General features: G+C 40.2%; 1 protein-coding gene across 1 annotated transcript in view; it reads right to left on the reverse strand.

Moving 5' to 3' along the window:
• Nucleotides 1-20,588, reverse strand: part of LOC124723082 (actin-like protein 6A) — a 102,094-nt gene that overhangs the window by 8,726 nt on the left and 72,780 nt on the right. The window contains exon 3 of the mRNA XM_047248259.1: nt 13,018-13,197. Coding sequence (XP_047104215.1) covers nt 13,018-13,197 — 180 coding nt within the window. The remainder of the gene's footprint in view (nt 1-13,017; nt 13,198-20,588) is intronic.

Here is a 20,588-nt window from a genome sequence, read left to right on the forward strand (position 1 = left end):
TGCTGATCATTCATTGTGGCAGCATCCTTTCAGTGAGAGCTCCATCCAGTAGGTGAATGCAGAGTGGTTAAATGGTCATTGGAATGAAGGTCATCAGTGACTTCCCACTAAATGGAGTCCGCAAGGGCTTGAGAGAAGCAAGAGAGGTTGATGGCTGAGAATGACCTAGTACTAGCATAAGAATGGGTAGGAGAGCCTGTGTTGAGGATGCACAGCTCGTGAGACATCACGAGGCTCTCTAAAACCCGACCCTGAGGGGAAGTGGAGGTCGAGCCCCACAATACATTTTGGGCATTGAAGTCTCCCATAGGAGAAATTGTCGGGGGAGTTGTTCTATAAGATCTTTGAGAGTCTCACAGTCTATCACATGTTGCACAGGTAAATACAATTGAGCAAATAGTAATCCTTTGGCACAAACAAATTTAAACTGCAGCTCAGTAGCCAGGGGAGTGCAGAGGACTGGTACATGTTATTGACAAACACAACGACACCTCCCTTGGCCCTTTCCCCAATCAGGTCATCCACGCGATAGCATATAGCAACATAGTACAGGGGCACCATACACTTTAAAATGTGTTTCCCTCAAACACAAACGGCTTTCCTGCACTAGGAGTTTCATTTCCTCCACATGTGTCCTGAAACCATTAATGTTCCATTGCACTTTTGGAGCCATCTATCATGGGGGTAACGCCTGCCCAGCTAGCCGAGCTGTCTAACATGCTGCTTCCCGAGCAGGAAGGCATTCTGGTCCCCGGCATGAATCTGCCTGGAAGATTAGTGTCGAGGTCCAGCGTGTCAGCCAGCCTGTGGATGGCTTTTCAGGTGGTTTTCCATCTACCTCAGTAAACGCAGGCTGGTTCCAATTATTTCACCTCAGTTACACTATGTTGGAGATTGCTGCGCAAACACTGTTTCCTCCATGTACGCGTACAACATAATTATTCAACCACACACACATATGGGGTCACACTTGTCTGGTACGAGACGTTCCTGGGGGGTCCAATGGGGGCTGCACTGCACAATAACCCTGGGTTCGGTGTGGGGCGACGGTGGAGTGGGTGGACTGCTCTGGCCTGTTGTGTGTTTGTGTACCACTGAGGGCTACAGCGAAACAAAGCCTCTTCATCGTTTCTAGGTCCCCGGTTTAATACATACATACATACATACATGGGGGTAACACTTTCACCTTGACTTTATGCTGGGGAGGGGACTCTGTTATGGCTGGAGGCTCAATTGTATGGTGAGAAGATTGACACAGTTCGAAGAGAGACATCAGAAAGGCTGATGTCGACATTGTCGGACTGTTTACTTCCTGTCTCCATCAGTGGAAATGGAAGTGGTGGTGGCAGTGGCAGTGCTGGACAGTGGACCAGACTGACCCTTAAGAGGGGCAGAAGAGTTCCACAATGTCGGCAACCACAGCCTTTTCTGATGTTCTGGGGGAGGTATGGGCTTTGAAATAACTGGAGCAGCACAAGTGCATTGACAAATGCAGGTAATAGTGCTAACACTAGCAACCTCCATTAGTGTAACAGCTTCGAATTTCTGAACAGGCTTTTTAAGAGCTGAATGTGGGGAGGCAGTATGGATTTTTACATCTTTTTGGCCTCACCAAATGGGAGATGCTTCATAGTTTTAAGCTCATGTATCTTCTGCTCAAGATTTATGCTATAGTCCCTACGCCACACAGTGCAAGCCGCAGAGCATTTCACACACTTCAAAGAAGATGAATAAGTAACTCCTTTGTGGGCAACCTTACCACATTTGCCCCAAGTGGCCTCACCCTTACAACCAAGAGCTGTATTCCCAAAGTACTGGCATTTAGAACAGTGCATTGGCTTGAGGACATAAGGTCACGCACTTAGGTGAAGGAAACCTGCCTTGACATGCTCAGGAGGTTTTGTGTTATGGAACTCCATGATAAAGAAGATAGATTTCACATTAACTCCATCCACTCTCTTCATGATGTTTTGCACATTGACTACACCTTCTTGACCCCACTCATCTTTCAATTCCTCCTATGGAATCTACACCAGCTCATTGCACATCACAACACTTTTGCTGTAATTGAAGGTGGTGTGTAGCTCAGTTTTGATGGCATCTTCTCCAGGGCAATGAGCTTTTATGGAGGGTCTTAACTTCTTGGGAACTAGAAGTTTCTACCAACAGTGTCCCATTACGCAATCACCTGATTGATTCTGAAGTGCCAGCAATGCCCTCTAAGCCTTTTTGAATACAGAAAAGCAAAACTGCCTGGAAAGTGTCCTCTTTCTGTTCCACAACTAAAAACACATTCTGATTACCAGCATGCATTCTGTTACTAGAGACAAAGCTTTTGGAATTAATTCCTGAGTCAGGAGGACTGACTACACAAGCCCTCTAGTTTGTTGGGTGTTGGTACCTACCATTCGCTCCCCCCCCCCCCCCCCCCCCCTTTCTACTCGGATGAGAAGAGAGAATTTTGAAGGTTCCATCTCAGCCCCACGAGCAGCTAGAGAAATAAATGTCCACCTAGACAGAGCCCCGCATGCCTAGGTAAGCCTTATGCAGCAGGTTCCCCAGAGGTTGCCTGCTAATGACTGTTCCATCTCCACAGCGATGTATTTCATTGGTGCACAGCACCCCTTGAGATTAAGTGGTGGTGTTGTTGTTGTTGTTGTTGTTTTTTTTTAATAAATGTTTTTATGATCCTCATGATCCAGACAGTCAAGCTAAGATCCCCGTTCCTTGTGACACACAATGTTCCACCACCACACCATGTAGTGGTCACTAAAGCATGCCCAGAGTTTACAGTGGCAGCTCAGGAAGCCCAAGGCCACAAAGCCTATACCCAGAAAATGAGTGCTGAGTTTCTCATGGCCTCACTTTGTACCAGACTGGCAATCATCCTCAAGCTTTTCAGTTAAAAATGAGGAGAATGGGAAAGCTTTTTTTTTCCAGAAACTCCAGATCTTACCCATGCAATAACAATATTTAAATCAGATTAAAACTGTGTGCTGGACCAAGACTCGAACTCGGGACCTTTGCATTTCGCCGGCAAGTGCTCTATCATCTGAGCTACCCAAGCTTGGGTAGCTCAGATGATACAGCACTTGCCCACGAAAGGCAAATGTCCCGAGTTCGAGTCTCAGTCCGACACACAGTTTTAATCTGCCAGGAAGTTTCATATCAGTGCACACTCCGCTGCAGAGTGAAAATCTCATTCTGGAATATTTAAATCATTGTCTAGATAATATGGAGTGTAAACTTTCTCTTTATAAGTTGATCGAGAGTGTAATAATGTAAATTTGTGAGTTGGGTCATCTCCTTCACCTCTGTTAAGACGTATTTCCTATGTGAAAATTGTTCTCAGCTCCATGAATTCTTAAGACTTTCATAGTATCTGACAAAAGCAGCGGGACTGGTCATTTTTGCACTGTACTCATCGCTTCTAATGAGGAAGGACACCATCTGCTTCACCGATTTTTTTATTAAATGTTACAGCTAGTGCTTCAGAACATTACTATTGGTTTTCCTGATGGCTCTCTGCTTTAGTAAGTATTTTACAGTTCCTCTGTCAAATCTGTAAGAACCTACATGTAAACACAAACTCAAAGATAACTATTACTTTATAAGCTAAGAAGTATCAACATGTCAAAATTAGTGTTATCTGTAAGTGGGATAAAATGGTATGATATTTTATTTAACTACAGCATATTAAATATTTCTACTGAGTTTACAGTTATCTAAAAAGAGGAGGAAGATAAAGGTGCTTGATGCTTATTATGATCAAATCTTTGCAAACATGAACAACAGTCTTATTGCTTTATGCGCTACCTCTAAAGAAGAGTTGTTTATGCAAGTGTTTTATCTAACATAGTACTAAAAAAGAAAAGTCAATAGTTGTGGAACTTAAACAGGAAAATGTATTCAGAGAACTCTAATGCATATAGTAGATGGCTCAGTGTTAACAGAAAGCATAGCAAGTCTTGGAAAGCCCACCTTGATGATTTGAAGGTTTAAAACAATTTTTATAGCAAAATATACTGCTTCAGATCATAGTATAATAAAATACAACTCTAGTTAACAGTTCAGAAAATAAATCTGAGCTGTAGTAAAATCAAATAAACTGTTACTGGGACCAAACATACAGGATACAAAATTCCCAGAATCTGAACAAAATGTGGAAAAGTGGTCTGATTTAAAGGTTAAAAATGAAAATGAAAAAGCAAACAAGAACTGCAACAAAATTAGGGATATTGAAGAGTTCCTACTGTTAACGTGAACCTTGAAGAACTTATTTATAAACAAATTATCAATTATACTCAACAACGCAATTTTCATCGAATACTGCAATATCATTGCATGTTAAATACGCTGAAGAGCCAAAGAAACTGGTACACCTGCTTAATATCATGTAGGGCCCCCGTGAGCATGCAGAAATGCCGCAACATGATGTGGCATGGACTCAAATAATGTCTGAAGTAGTGCTGGAGGGAATTGACACCATGAATCCTTCAGGGCTGTCCATAAATCCATAAGAGTACAAGGGGTGGAGATCTCTTCTGAACAGCTCATTGCAAAGCATCCCAGATGCACTCAATAATGTTCATGTGTGGGGAGTTTGATGGCCAGGGGAAGTGTTTAAACTAAGAAGAGTGTTTCTGGAGCCAGTCTGTAGCAATTCTGGATGAGTGGGGTGTCGCATTGTCCTGCTGTAATTGCCCAAGTCCACTGGAATGCCCAATAGACATGAATGGATGCAGGTGATCAGACAGGATGCTTAGGTACGTGTCACCTGTCAGAGTCGTATCTATACATATCAGCGTCCCATATCACTCCAACTGCTCACATCCCACACCTTTATACCCAGAGCCTCCACCAGCTTGAACAGTCCCCTGTTGACATGCAGGGTTCATGCATTCTTGAGATTTGTCTCCATACCTGTACACATCCATCTGCTCAATATAATTTGAAACGAGACTCGTCCGACCAGGCAACATGTTTCCAGTCATCACCAGTCCAAAGTTAGTGTTGATGGACTCAGGTGAGCCATAAAACTTTGTGTCGTGTAGTCATCAAGGGTACATGAGTGAACCTTCAGCTCCAAAAGCTCATATCGATGATGTTTCATTGAATGGTTCGCATGCTGACACTTGTTGATGGCCCAGCATTGAAATCTGCAGCAATTTGCGGAAGGGTTGCACTTCTGTCACGTTGAACGATTCTCTTCAGTTATTGTCGGTCCCGTTCTTGCAAGATCTTTTTCCAGCCACAGCGATGTTGGAGATTTGATATTTTACCGGATTCCTGATATTCACAGTACACTCGTGAAATGGTTGTACAGGAAAATTCTCCACTTCATCGCTACCTCGGAGATGCTATGTCGAGCGTCAAATATAACACCATGTTTAAACTCACTTAAATCTTGATAACCTGCCATTGTAGCAGCAGTAACCAACTGGACAACTGCACCAGACACTTGTTGTCTTATACAGGTTTCGCCGACTGCAGCACTGTATTCTGCCTGTTTACATATCTATGTATTTCAATATGCATGCCTATTGAACCCTTTTTCATTCAGCCAATTTGAGTGATTAATGCTAAAAATGTCGTGTTGTATACTGTCATGCAGAGTTCTATTTGAATTGCCATACATTTAAAAATATGAAAAAATACCTCTTGCCCACAAAAGTATGTAGTTTATTATGGTATACCCAGATTGTAATACTTCTTCACTTTATATTGTTTATAACTGCAGAAATAAGACGTATTTTTAAAAAATAATATAAATGTGATTTTGTTTCATTGTAATTTACACTACACTTGATTTAAAGACAGCTCACTAATGTCCATACAATGCGTACAAATTTCTGTGTAAAATGATAAAAGAAAAATGAAATTTCAAATATTATTTACAGAGATAATAATTATAATAACTGTCCAGTACATTGCAGTCTGTCCGATGTATGCAGCTCTGTATCAGCTAACACTTGTGTTTTGGAGCAGAATACATTCTACCAAACCATGAAAATGCATTAGATGGCTTTGTGCTCCCATGTGAAAACAATGTAGATCTTTTGTTGAGTCTCATATTCAGTGGGCATGCTATAAAACCTCTTACCTCAGTTATTTTGACATTCTTCCATTTTTTATATGGGCTGTACAAAGTAGCGGCATGTAATGATGCAGTGAAAAATAAATTAAAATTTTCAACTGCAGAATGTCTCATGGGTGTCATATTTTTTGGTCCAGGCACCTCATAAAATGGATAAGGTAGCAAATTTAGTGTTTCAGGTGCAATCGCTTTACTTCAGAACATTGTGTATTTTCCAGTCTGTCTTAATTTTCGATCAAATTACCAGCAAGACCATCACAGTCAGTTTCTGAACCATATTTTACAAAAACAAATCACAAAAGCAAATGAAATAAACAAACTGAAAACATTAACTTAAGGAAAAATAGCACAGAAACCATATTAAATAACAACACTGCACAAAAACATCAATGCTGGATGATAAAAAAATGTAAATGAATATTACGAAGCATGATAACAACAAAAAATGACAAGTGCAGCAGCAGAGTTATTGATCATCATTACTTCACTGCAATGACACTCAAAAGTCAATAACTATCAATGTACATGTAAATCAAAACACTGAGGATTAATACTGAGAAGACCTAGGGGGTAGCGATAGATCATTACCTTCGCATTCGAAGGGTTAGTATATGTGGGTACCGCAACAAATGCTTCCTACAATATGAGCATTTGTTGACATGGTTCAATGACATTTCCATTCACTGTAATCCTGCTTCTACTTCACAACACTGGAGGCAATAATAGCATCATCCCCAGCATGGAACAATGAAAGCTGCTATTATAATATTGTACAGCCATCATTGCCTTTTAATGTGATACTATTTGTATCTATTCTCCACTATAAAACTTGACATATACAATACATAATGAACAAAATATTCACACTGCATGAACGTAAACTTTCTTAGTGTATGCAATTGATGAAAAGCTGTCAGCTTTCTAGTCAGGTGGCAGTACTGAGATCCATGAATGTGGATTACAAATCTCTACATGGAACACTTTGAGAAGTTGGCACTTCAAACTGCATGCTAAAACCCAACCACTTCACACACTCGTGGTGTAGATGCATGATAAATGGGCACTGACTGAGTTTCTGGATCACTTAAACAGCCACACAGAACTGTACCTACACATAATGAGCTGCCACTGTCTGGCACAGAGGCGTGCAGTGCTAATCACACTGGTCCATAGGCTGCATGTGATCTGATAAAGGAAGCCTCCAAGCCTAGCTACAATATCCAAAGAAATTGTTTCATCAAAATGGGTACAGCAAAGTGTAACATTAGAAGGGCATTGAAGGAACGAAAAGACACAGCAAACCAGGAAGGAGACAAGAGGCTCACATTTTTTCCACTATATGAGGCCACTTTCAGCCAAGACTGTGAGGCTGCTTTGAAAATCTACATGAAAACCGTCTTCTGACTACAAATGACGATTGAAAGATATTCTTGGTTCTGCAAAGAAAACTGGAGGTACCTAGGATACCATCCAATGTGGCCACAAACACATTGAACAAATACAGGCTATGTACCTGAAAATGCTACAGGGAACTCATTACATGTAAGCATAAAGGAATCAGCAGCGTCATAGCACAGCCTACATGAAGAATATAATTTTTATTTTGGAAACACCAAGTTTTTGTGCCAAGCTAACAGCTACTGGGAAAATATAATGAAGGAATATTTATAAATTAGGATCCACATGAATATTGGCAGTAGGGATGAAGATATCAACTAAGTTACGTGAGGATCCCACATTAGTAGCTATACAATGAGGGCATATCCAGCAGTGGACAGCATACAAAGCGAATCAAGAGAGTCAACACAGGGATTTGAATGCAACCTCAAGCCTAATGCAGCCTCCAGCCTATCTCCACCCTAATGCTCTGCCCACTGACTCCACAAGACCATGATCCCCATAGCCAGATGGAGGGGTGGCTGTCTTCCATGTGTATATACAGGGGCATCCACAATATCTCAGCATTTCATCAGAAGATGACGAGTATGACAGTTGTTGAAATGTCACTGTATCTCAAAGCTGCTGCCTATTGCACTATCATGACCATAACACACATTCTGTAGTGTCATCCCGTAATTTGTCTTCCCTCAAAGTCAGGTGTAAACCACTCAAGCTGATATAACCACAAAGTCTTTCCACCATGGATTTCTGGTAAACTAGTATCCATACATTTTGGTATAATTTCAAACTTTTTACAATATATAGCATTGTTTTCATCACAAAAACAGCTAACTGACAAAGGACATGAATACACAGATGTAGAGATGTGAAGATGCTCCCTGTGACCAGAGATTATACCAATGGCAATTGTTATATGTTGGCTGCAGCACCAATGTTCTCAGTCTGATGAGAAATATATAGCATACTGCTCTGTAGTCATTCAGTATGAAGACCTTACACCAATGCATTGCCGAGTGTGGATCACATATCTCTCTCTTAAAGTTATTATGTTGATAACAACTCCTTCTCTTGAACCTACTGTACTACATATAACAAATCCCTTATCTGACATGGGCTGTTGGTTATGGATACAGACCAGACCATCAGTGCACGAACAAACCTCATAAATTCTTAATACACTATATGCAAGCATTAATGTGAAACTTAGCCTATTATGGATTATTAGCCCATGATGATTGTGCAGTTGAATATGGTTGTTATTTAATCAACACGTTCAGTTACATTGTGATTTTATATGGTATTCCAGATCTATAAATGAACAATAAACCACTGTCTGTCAGATGCATACCTATAGCATCAACACATAGATTAACTGGTAAGCAGTTGCACATGTGATAGGTCTGGGAGTGAGGTGAGCTCTGACAACATGGATGAGCAATTAATAACCTCATGGGAATGCCCTCGCGCTTTTTTTTTAAAAAAAAAAAAAAGGCAGTGATGTCACAACCCAAATGTGGTAAGGACACCTGAGAATTTAAGTATGCTGTGTGCAGACACTGTTATTGTTGCCATAAAAATCTACAATTAACAAATGGTATGTATTCATAATTCTTGTTAATTCTGTGGTGGTGAACTATCAGAAATATTTCCTGGGTCTAGATAAACATACATCACACTATGGTGTGGTAAGATCATTACAGGAGCAACTTTTGAAAGCATGTAAGAATAAGGAAGGTGAAGGACAATATGGATAAATGAACTGTGATTTTAAGGATATAACTGACCTGCATCAGCAAAAAACAGGTCACAATAATGTACAGGGGGTGGACAAAAATATTGGTACACCAAAATCACAACACATTATCATATCTGATATGATGTAGGAAAACTGTTGGCATCCAGGTCAGCTTCCAGTCATCTCAAAATGGATAAATACAGGTCCTCAGTGGTTTTTAAGGGAATCTTATACCATTCTTCTTACAAACTAGTTGCGGATTCAGGTAATGATGATGGACATGAATGGTCATCACACACATTTCTCTCCAAAGCAGACCACAAAGGTTCGATAATATTGAGATATAGTGACTGTGGTGGCCAAGAGAGATGTGACAATTCATCTTCTGTTCACAAACTCAGTCCTGGACAATGTGAGCTGTGTGAACAGGGGCCCTGTCATCTTGGAACACAGAATCACTACAGGAGAACAAACATTGCATCGTGGGATGGACTTAGTCAGCCAAAATGGTCACATAATCCTTGGCAGTAATTATGACCTTGTATAGTAAACATCGGGCCCATGGAATACCACAATATGGCTGTTCAAATAATCACCGAACCCCCGTCATGTTTCACTCCTGGCAAAACTCACACAGAAGTTGGAAACAGTGTGAAACAAGACTCATCTGCCCAACTAATTTTTTCCATTGTTCCATATTCCCGGTTTTGTAGCTTAGGCACCACATTTTCCTGTTATAAGCATTTGCATAACTGATCTGTGGTTGTGCCAATGGCCTTGCCACAGTGGTAACACCGGTTCTTGTCAGATCACCGAAGTTAAGTGCCATTGGGCTGGGCTAGCACTTGCACAGGTGACTGTCCAGTCTACAGAGCGCTACTGGCAAGGGGTTGCACTCAGCTCTTGTGAGGCAAACTGAGGAGTTGCTCAACTGAGAAGTAGCAGCTCCAGTCTCATAAACTGACATATGGCCATGAGAGTGGTGTGCTGACCAATGCCCCTCCACATCCGCATCCAGTGACGCCTTTGGGCTGAGGATGACACAGCAGCTGGTGAGTACCGTTGGGCCTTCATGGCCTCTTCAGCCAGAGTTTAGTTTAGTTTAAATTACAATGAAATGAATACCCCTAGCTGCATACAGGCATTGATATAAGTCAACGGGGACAGTTGAAAATGTGTGCCCCGACCGGGACTCGAAACCGGGATCTCCTGCTTACATGGCAGATGCTCTATCCACCTGAGCCACCGAGGACACAGAGGATAGTGCGACTGCAGGCACTTATCTCTGGCACGACCCCCCCTGTGAGACCCACATTCCCAACTTATTGTCTCGCACTATATTCATAGTGCCTCTGCCCATTATACTCATTGCTCGCGGCTTTTTGACGATTCCCGTAAAAAAAAATATATAAGTTAAGGCTCACCGGCCATTTGACCATCTTCTTCTGTGTGGATGCACAAGCAGTGCTCGAAGCAGGAGATCCCGGGTTCGAGTCCCGGTCAGGGCACACATTTTCAACTGTCCCCGTTGATTTACATTCTAACGAGCTGCATGGACATGTCCGAAAGAACAGATACCATCTTTATATATATATATATATATATACACACACACACACACACACACACACACACACACACACACACACACCGGGTGATCAAAAAGTCAGTATAAATTTGAAAACTTAATAAACCATGGAATAATGTAGATAGAGAGGTAAAAATTGACACACATGCTTGGAATGACATGGGGTTTTATTAGGGGGGACGAAGTTCGCAAAATGTCCGACAGATGGCGCTGGACAGCAAAACGTCAGTGACTGCGCATGACAATTGAGTATAAAAGGAACTGTAATGAGAGAGAGAATCAGATGCGCCAGCAGTCGCAGCATGTTGACGTTACCTGAAAAGGCGCTTTTAGTGAAGCTGTATTATCAGAATGGGGAATGTGCTAGTTCAGCGTTATGATCCTATTGCCATAGGAAGGGGATTCGAAAGGGTAAAGGTCTGCTGACAAATGCAGCTGTGGCGAGAATGATTTCGAAGTTTGAAGCCATGGGTTGTTTAGACGATAAACTCCGTAGTGGCCCACCAAGCCCAAGGCGTTATGCTGCTAAGACAGTTCAGGAAGAAATGGAGACTGTAGCGGGTTCGTCTACGCACGAGGAAGTCAGCGCTCATGCAGTCGCACATCGCACAGTCATTCCATACACTACTGTTTGGTTGGCACTGAGGCGTACCCTCCGATGCTATCCGTAATAAATCCATCGCCATCATGAACTGTTACCTGGCGATTTAGTGAAGCAGAGGGCATTTGCGGTGTGGGCGTTTCAAAAGATGGTGGAAGATGGCGATTGGTTGAGTAACGTGTTGTGGACCGACGAAGCTCATTTCACGCTCCGAGGGTCTGTCAACGCCCACAACTGCAGAATTTGGGCTACCGAAAATCCTAGAAATGTCGTGGAAACTCCATTGCACAATGAGAAAGTCACGGTATGGGTTGGATTTACCACATCTACTGTTATCAGGCCTTTTTTCTTAGAGGAACTGCATGAGTCTGGTTTTGTAACTGCTACGGTGACGGGTGAGAGGTACGCCGATATGTTACAGAATCGCATCATCCCCAGCCTGGCTGATAAACACCTGCTGGAACGTATGATGTTTGTGCAGAATGGCGCTCCACCCCATATCGCTAGACGCGTGAAAGATCTCTTGCGCGCGTCGTTTGGTGATGATTGTGTGCTCAGCCATCACTTTCGTCATGCTTGGTCTCCCAGGTCCCCAGACCTCAGTACGTGCAATTATTGGCTTTGGGATTACCTGGAGTTGCAAGTGTATTGTGATTGACTGACATCTCTAGGGATGCTGAAAGACAACATCCGACGCCAATGCCTCACCATAACTCCGGACATGCTTTACAGTGCTGTTCACAACATTATTCCTCGACTACAGCTATTGTTGAGGAATGATGGTGGACATTTCCTGTAAAGATCATCATCTTTGCTTTGTCTTGCTAATTATTGCTATTCTGATCAGATGAAGCGCCATCTGTCGGACATTTTTTGAACTTTTGTATTTTTTGGTTCTAATAAAACCCCATGTCATTCCAAGCATGTGTGTCAATTTGTACCTCTCTATCTACATTGTTCCGTGATTTATTCAGTTTTCAAATTTATACTGACTTTTTTATCACCCGGTATATAGTTTAGTTCAGTTTAGATACATGGTTGTGTAATTCCAGCTCGCCCTGCAGTATCCATCTTATGGAACCCCCTTCATGTTGCTTTAGTGCTGACAAGGTTCGCAAATTCGACATTCATTTCTGCAGTGACTTTTGCAGCAGCTGCTGTCCCCTTATTTTTCATCACAATCACTTCAGCTACCTTTGATACGGAAGTACCCACCATACAAGCACCACCAATTTTCCCATGCTTAAATTCACTTAGCTCTGACATAATGTACTCACAACTACAAAGAACACTGTTTTGACCACGACTGACATTTGCAACATAGTGAGGGTATTGCACAGGCGTCATTCGAGGTCAAATCCAAAAGTGCCACCTGCAGGTTTGGCTGACATCTGCATTTATGTTCAAGCATGCACTTCTCATGGTGCTTCCATATTTTTGGCAACCCTTTTATGTACATTATAGAGTGGCAACAATGGTAAATGAGCTGGAGGAAAGGACAGATACTGAGGAGAAAGCAAATACTTTCACAAGGCTGAAAGTAATAAGTGGCTTGTGTTTGATACTGTTCTGGCATTATGGATTTCAGTACCTACCTTTAGCAAAGAATTACCACCTGCAATGACTACATTACTATACAATGCTGCTCTTACATCTGCCTCGCATCTTGACACACTTTTTTTAACAACGTAGCCAATTCCCAATGATGGACTTAGTTGGAACATTTCTGGATTAAATAATGCTTCTGGGATTTGCATACGTTCTTCATGAAAATCCTGAAATAAAAAAAATGTACAGAAAGCATTAAAAACACACATTAACATATATTTGCCTAAAAATTTAAAATGCAAGTATACATTTAAAAACTTCACAAACTTCAGTATCTTACCCTTTTTCAAGTGCAAAAACATGTAATATGAATGACAAACAGTGCAACTTAAAAACGATTTTGGGTTTCACCTGATGAATTTCTTACAACAGTGGAATAACAACAATAATAATGATTATGATAAAAATAAAATTATAATACCACCACTATAAACTGCAGCAGTTTTTTGGACATACAAATTTTAATCATACACAGTCGGCGTTAGAAACCAGGTTTTCATGCTGCTGTTGCAGTTGACAATATTTGATTACATGTGGGAATAACAACCTCTTCCTCTTCAACACAAGTTCAGTGTCTCAACCACTGTAACACTTCACTTGGCCAAATAATAGCACATCAAAGATAATCAATCCTACACTCCCATCAATGCCACAGACAGGACATTACAATAAAAATGATTGTCAACTACATGATAAATATATTCTAACTAGAGCAATGTTAAAAAATTGATAACAACTACATTACTAATTTAAATTCTTCTTGGGTGTTCCGCAGTGTACAGTCACAGTAATTCTATTAATTTTCAGTAATAAGAGTTTCTGCTACGTTGAGGTAATGATGATTACTGATCTGTTGGTCCACCGGTGTATCCCTTTATAAGGGTATCCCCCACTCCCCAATAGTGGTCACAATGAATGGTAAGGGTTTGGTGAGGGTGGGGAGGGGACATGCTCTGGGGCCTCAATTTCTGCTGCACTGCCACTGGATTCACAACCTGCTTCGTGCTGTGCCCTCAGTGTGCCAAGCATCCAGTCACAATCTTTGTTAACATGCAGTGGCCTTTGTCTTGTGGCCACATGGGCAGGAAAGAAACACTGGACAATTTTTTGGAACATCTGAATTTGCTCTGCACAAGGTTAAACTAAAACTCATTCACATATAATATCAATCACCTCAGGAGTCTTGCCAGGCTTAACCCTTGGCTCACTCATCTTCATTCATTTTATTTGCGATCTCTCAGAAAACTGCATTATTCATTGATGATACAAACTTCCTCTTGTGTATCATTTCTCCACAGCAAATGAGAGCCAACTTAATCAACAGCACTGGAAGGATCTTGCACAGGCTCCACGACAGTAGCCTCTTGTGCAATATGGGTAAAACAGCTCATATGATCTGCCCCTCAAAGAACCATACAACATACATAGGAACCACCAGTCACTGAAAATAAAGCTACTGAACAGGTCAGTGAGACTAAATTTCTTGGGCTGCAGACACAAAACACACTACTGAAAAACATACATATAAATAAACTGTTGAGCAAAATCAGCAGCCTCTACTACACCTTTAGCATCTGATTAAATATGGCATCCCTATCTGGGGATCAGTACACACAAACATATTTATTATTCAGAAATGAATTGGTATGATCACGATCCAGTTACGAATGGTGGGCTCCATGTGGTTCCTAAGTTGTGCAGCGACCGTAAACCATAAAATTACCAAATATGCAGTAACCAGCCGCAAAATCATGTTTTATTTATTTGCAAATCGATTTCAACTGATTAAAAGCCATCATCGGTGCTACAAATACAAGAATAAAAATAATTAATAACAGTGACCAAATGAATAAATGTACATAAACCAACGTAAACCAATTAAATGTATATAGACGCATTAAACCAATAAAATGAACATACACATTTTCCTTTCAACCAATATGTGCCCTGAGTAGTAATACTGTCTTAAGCAGAGGTAAAACATAAAGTGATACATCGAGAATTGACTATGACAAAGAGAAACCATAAGGGGGTGCTGTAAAGCAAATCCACCCTCTATGCAAAAAGATACAGCTAAAATAAAATGAGAAGAAGAAGAAAGAGGTATGACATACAATGTGAGGTAAAATATCATGATATAATACTAAAATATTTACATGAAATGGATATACTGGCAATGATTTTGTCAATCACATAGTACACTTATATACGCCAAAAAGCAATTGTATAAATTAGTAAAAAGGAACAAACATAGATGAGAAGCACACCACTGAAAAAATTTTAAATTTTTTTTAAATTATTTATCCTATTTTTATCCAAGAGCAAAAGTTAATCAAAATGCCAAAACGTAAAACGGTGTTGGCATCCATCTAGCGTACAGTTAATGACATTCAGGAAGATCGGACTTTTTTTCGGCAGATGGCGCCACATTGCTGAATGCAAACTAAGTTGAGATAAGAAAATTACGGACACGAACGAAATAAACGTATTAACGAAACAAGGCCAAATGCAAAAATTAAGTGCTAGCACACTTCATACATGGGAAAATTAACACTGGCTCGATAGGATGAATTGAGAACTCGTAGGGGCTCTTACGGTGTGCTCGTATATCATGAGACATAAATTTACACCATATGTCTGTTGATGCAGCCGACAAGACAGCAAAAGCCCAATTAAAGGGCGTCAACGCAAACAAAGTCACAATAACATCATCGATGATGGCTGCACCAATGATGGCTGTTAATCAGTTGAAAAGTGATTTGCAAAAGTGAATAAATAAAACATGATTTTGCGACTGGTTGCTGCATATTTGGTAATTTCATGATCCAGTTGTCAACACATGCTAATTTTCAGAGAGCTGGTAATATATTGTCACATTATAACCAAATTGAGTCCAAATCCGAAAGTAGATCATCAATGAAGTACAATACTTAGTACTTAAAGCACCTTTATTACAAACATCAATGTACAACCAGAGCAGAACTGAACCATTGGATGGAGAGGGCTGTTATTTATACAAACATCAAATATTCCATAATATACAAATATAAGAAAATTTGAGAACACTCCAGGAATAATGAACACTAAATAACAAATAATTGCTGGTTGTTAGGCTTGAACTAGCGCCCCACAGCACGGCAGTCGGCGACGTTAACCGCTACACCACACTGCTTTCAGCACAACTTGCAACATTGCACCCTCTTCTGGCACAACAGTGACATGCAGTTTCAGATGTTATCACTGGAACTGATTGCAGCACACTGGATCTAGATCTTGTCATTGGTCCTCTGTATGCCAGCACTGGTGGATCCTCTTCACTATGATGAGCATCATACATGTGTGCTCTCTGCAAACTACCGTGTGGTGCACGGTGGAGCACAGCTCGTATCACTGCTAGTCATCCCCCTTCCAGTACCATTTGCAAAGAGTGAGGCAAAAATGACTATGCCTCCATAGGAGTCCTAATTTTTATCTGGTCCTCATAGTCCTCATGTAAAATTTATGTTGGCAGCAGCAGAAGCATTCTGAAGTCAGCGACAAATGCAGGTTATATAAATTTTCTCAATAATTTTTCTAAGAAAGAACACTGTCTTCCCTCAAGGGATTCCCAGCTGAGTTCACGTGAAACCTCCATAATACATGCTGACTGAACCTACGGGTAACAAATCTAGCAGCACATTTCTGAACTGCTTTGATGTCTTCCTTTAATCTGAACTGCTGGGGATCTCAAACACTTGAGCATCACTGAAGAATGGGTCACACTAGTTTCCCATATACAGTCTCCATATAGATGAGCATTTTCCCAGAAATATTCCAATAAACTGGAGTAAGCCATACACCTTCCCTACTACCAACCTTATGCGCTTGTTTTATTTCATGTCATTTTACAATGCCATGCCTATATATTTAATCAATGTGATTGCATCAAACAGCACACAACTGATACTGTATTCGAATGTTACAAGATTGTTTTCCCTAATCATGTGCTTTAACATTCATTTTTACACCACACCAAATAGAAATTCTACCCAAGTCACCCTGTATCCTCCTACAGTCAATCAACAATGGTACTTCCCTTACACATCATCATCACCAGCAAACAGTCACAGAATGCTGCTCACTCTATCTGTCAGATCATTTATGTATATAGGGAACGAGAGCTGTACTATCACGCTTCCCAGGGGCACATGTGAAAATATCCTTGTCTCTGAAGAACATTCATTGTACAGAACAACATACTGGGTTCTATTACTTAAAAAGTCCTCAAACTACTCACATATCTGAGAACCTATTCTGTACATTCACACCTTCATTAAGTCTGCAGTGAGGTGCTGTAGCGAATGCTTTCCCGAAATCTAGGAATACAGAATCTGCTTGTCTCCCTACATCCATGGTTTGGAGGATATTGTGCGAGAAAAGGACAAGCCAAGTGTTGCATGAGCGGTGCTTTCTAAGTCCACGTTGATTTGTGGACAGCAGCTTTTCTGTCTCAAGGAAATCTATTACATGCAGACTTAGCATACCATTTCTTCCAGTCATTTGTGACTAGTGCAAATTAAGAGATCTGCAATAAATGCAAATGGGGCCAATGCGGAAGAGTACTCTCTGTGAAGCTGAATTGGAATTCAATCATAACCTGGCAACTTATTTGTTTTCAACTCTTTCAGTTGTTTCTCAGTTTCAGCAATGCCTGTTTCTATGTTCTCCATATGGGAGTCCATGCAATGGTCAAACTATGGTATGTCTGATCCTCCCATATGAATGATTTTTTAGACATTGTGAATAATAACTGCTTGGCTGCTCTTGTAAATAATTTATGTAACGACCAGTCTCAAAGGTTATTCCATCTACTACCCTCATGAGTATGGATGATTAAAAAACACATACATATCACAAGAGCCCTTATTTTGATACGATCTCAGAAAAAATTGACCAACAGGTGAAGGGGAAAAAATACTGAATCTTGCTTTTTTTAATCCCTAATAAAGTAGATGACAGGTACAGGTATATAGAAAAGTATAAAAGTTCTAAATTCAATGCAGCAAGCGTGTACAGAGTTGCTTGTAACGATTGTCCAATATGTTATATGTGGGCAAACTGGTAGAAGTTTTAATATTAGATGTAAAGAACACCATAACAGTTCAGGTTCCAGATCACATTTGGGAACAAGGGCTCACGGCTATTGATCCAGCCTAAAATTTGCCCATTTTACATTGAGAAAGTAAGGGGAACACACTTAACATCCTTGAGGAAGGGGAAATTATGAGAGCCATTAAGCTATTTCCCGATCAGACAGTAAATGGACTACTGGAACTACGTCATCTTAACATTCTCAATAACTTTGAGTTTTTAAATAAAAAAGTCAGATAAGGTAGTCTATACCTGTACTTCATGTTTCTTTAGCACTGCACCAATGAATCTGTATTTTTATTGTTACAGTATACCTTACTTTATCCTTTATTGTTTGGATTTCAGTATACACAGTTTTTACAACATAAACAAGTTTTTTTGGCATGTCATTACTATTCAAGCAACCTGTTAACATTGTTCACTGAAATCTTCAGTCATATGCTTTGTTTACTTATCACTTATTTCTAACAATATGCTCAAGCAAGCACACTTCAAATAATTATTTTATACATTCATATTCTGCTAGCGATCTTTGCCAGTATTATTCTCATCAGGTGTCTAGTTAACATATACCAAATCATACTAATTTATGCTCATGGGTCTTTGTCACCTGTAATGTTCCAATTATGTTTACTTTATGTTATTAAGGGCAGGATACTAATATTTTTTGTCTACAAATATTATCACGCATGCCAATATTTCTATAGATCAGATTGAACCATTGCACATGCGCAGCCCCAGTTTCCACCACGAACATGACTTCTCGCTCAGTCCATACCTGAGCATTCTTTTGCCTCCATATTCAGATATCACAGTCTGCTGTATTTATGGTATGTTATTTTCATCAGCACACAAAGTTCCCCATCAGTTATCATTTTTATACTGTTGTTATTATTAAGTATGTTATTCTCAATACTTCCTACACTTTTTTATTAATTTCTAGCCTCTTTTGATGGATTGTGATTCTCGACCTACTTCTACTTTACTCATTGCATAATGTGTGAGAGTGCAGTACCCACAAAGAAGTGAGTGCAAGCCAATTTCACCCCACATTACACTGCTTTGAAATAAAACAGTCTTGAATTGATTTCTGTCTCAGTGAGGCAACTTGTCTTTTACATATCACACTACAAATTTTATACAACACTGAGCGTCTTCCAGCTGTTCCAGGTAGTCCAGTAACCCTTCAGCTCATTGAAGCGCTGATGCATGACTGACTACAGATTCTGGAATTAAATGAATGTTGTCATCTTTGTCACTGTCATTCACCTCCTCGGATTTCCCTTGTACTCGCTGAAAAATAGTGCTGTCACTCAACATCTCATGACCTGGCTCTGCGTGGTTCACATCAAACCATTCAGAAATATTTTCTTTGTCAACAGTTTTCCACCCTGGAGTACTTTTCAAAACAGCAGTTAACATTGCTAATAAGCAGTCTTCATCATCATCGGAATCACTGAATTCATCAATTCAAGATTGCTGCCCTCTCCATTAAGTTTTTGTAGCAGATTTCCTCTACACATTTTCTTCATGGCAGCAATGATAACCTGATACATTGGCTGAATTAAAGCTGTCATCCAATTTAAGACAAGTTCATTTGGATGCAATGGTGCATTGTCCAGTAACATTGCAGGTAGATGCTTCAACATTAAATGTTCTCGCACCTGTGGCACAAAGCAAATGTGGAACCCCATTTGAAATATTGTGTGGTTCATGCAGGCCCCTTTCTGCTGAAAATAATGGACAAGTAAATTGTGCATTTCTTTTCCTTTGAAACAGCACAGGTTTTTAGCTTTACTTATTACACAAAGCTTAACTTTATGTGATCCCATATTGTTAGCACAACACGACACTGTTATCCTTTCCTTACTTGATTTATAACCAGGTGCACCATGCTCTGTCTCAAAAGCTGAAGTCTTTGTTGGTATACACTTCCAAAACAGTCCAGATTCGTCCATGTTGTATATATGCTCCAGTTCTAAATTTTCTCATGCAATAAACTCCTGGATATCATTACAAAATTCAGAAGCAGCCTTATTATCTGCACTTAACTTTTCTCCTTGGACAGCAATCCCCAGATATCATGATGTGGTTTAAATCTTGTTAGCCAGTCAGAAGATGCATTAAAATCTCCTTCAGTCTCCAACATTTTCAGGAAGAACTGGACTGTTTGGCACATATTGGGCCAGATATTTGTGTGCTCTCTGCTCTTTTCTGATGAACCAACATGACTTTATACAGTTCTGCGTATGGAGACTTTTCATAGCGATCCACTTTGACAAACCTTTAGGTGAGTCAGACCTGCTAGCAAATTGAATTATTTGGCTTTGTTTTTCCAAATATCACGGGTCGTAATTTCACTCACATCATAAATCAGTCTCAGATCAGCTTACACTGCCTTCTTCAAATTTGTGTATTATTTCCAGTT

This window comes from Schistocerca piceifrons, chromosome X (assembly GCF_021461385.2).
Source record: "Schistocerca piceifrons isolate TAMUIC-IGC-003096 chromosome X, iqSchPice1.1, whole genome shotgun sequence".
NCBI lineage: Eukaryota > Metazoa > Arthropoda > Insecta > Orthoptera > Acrididae > Schistocerca > Schistocerca piceifrons.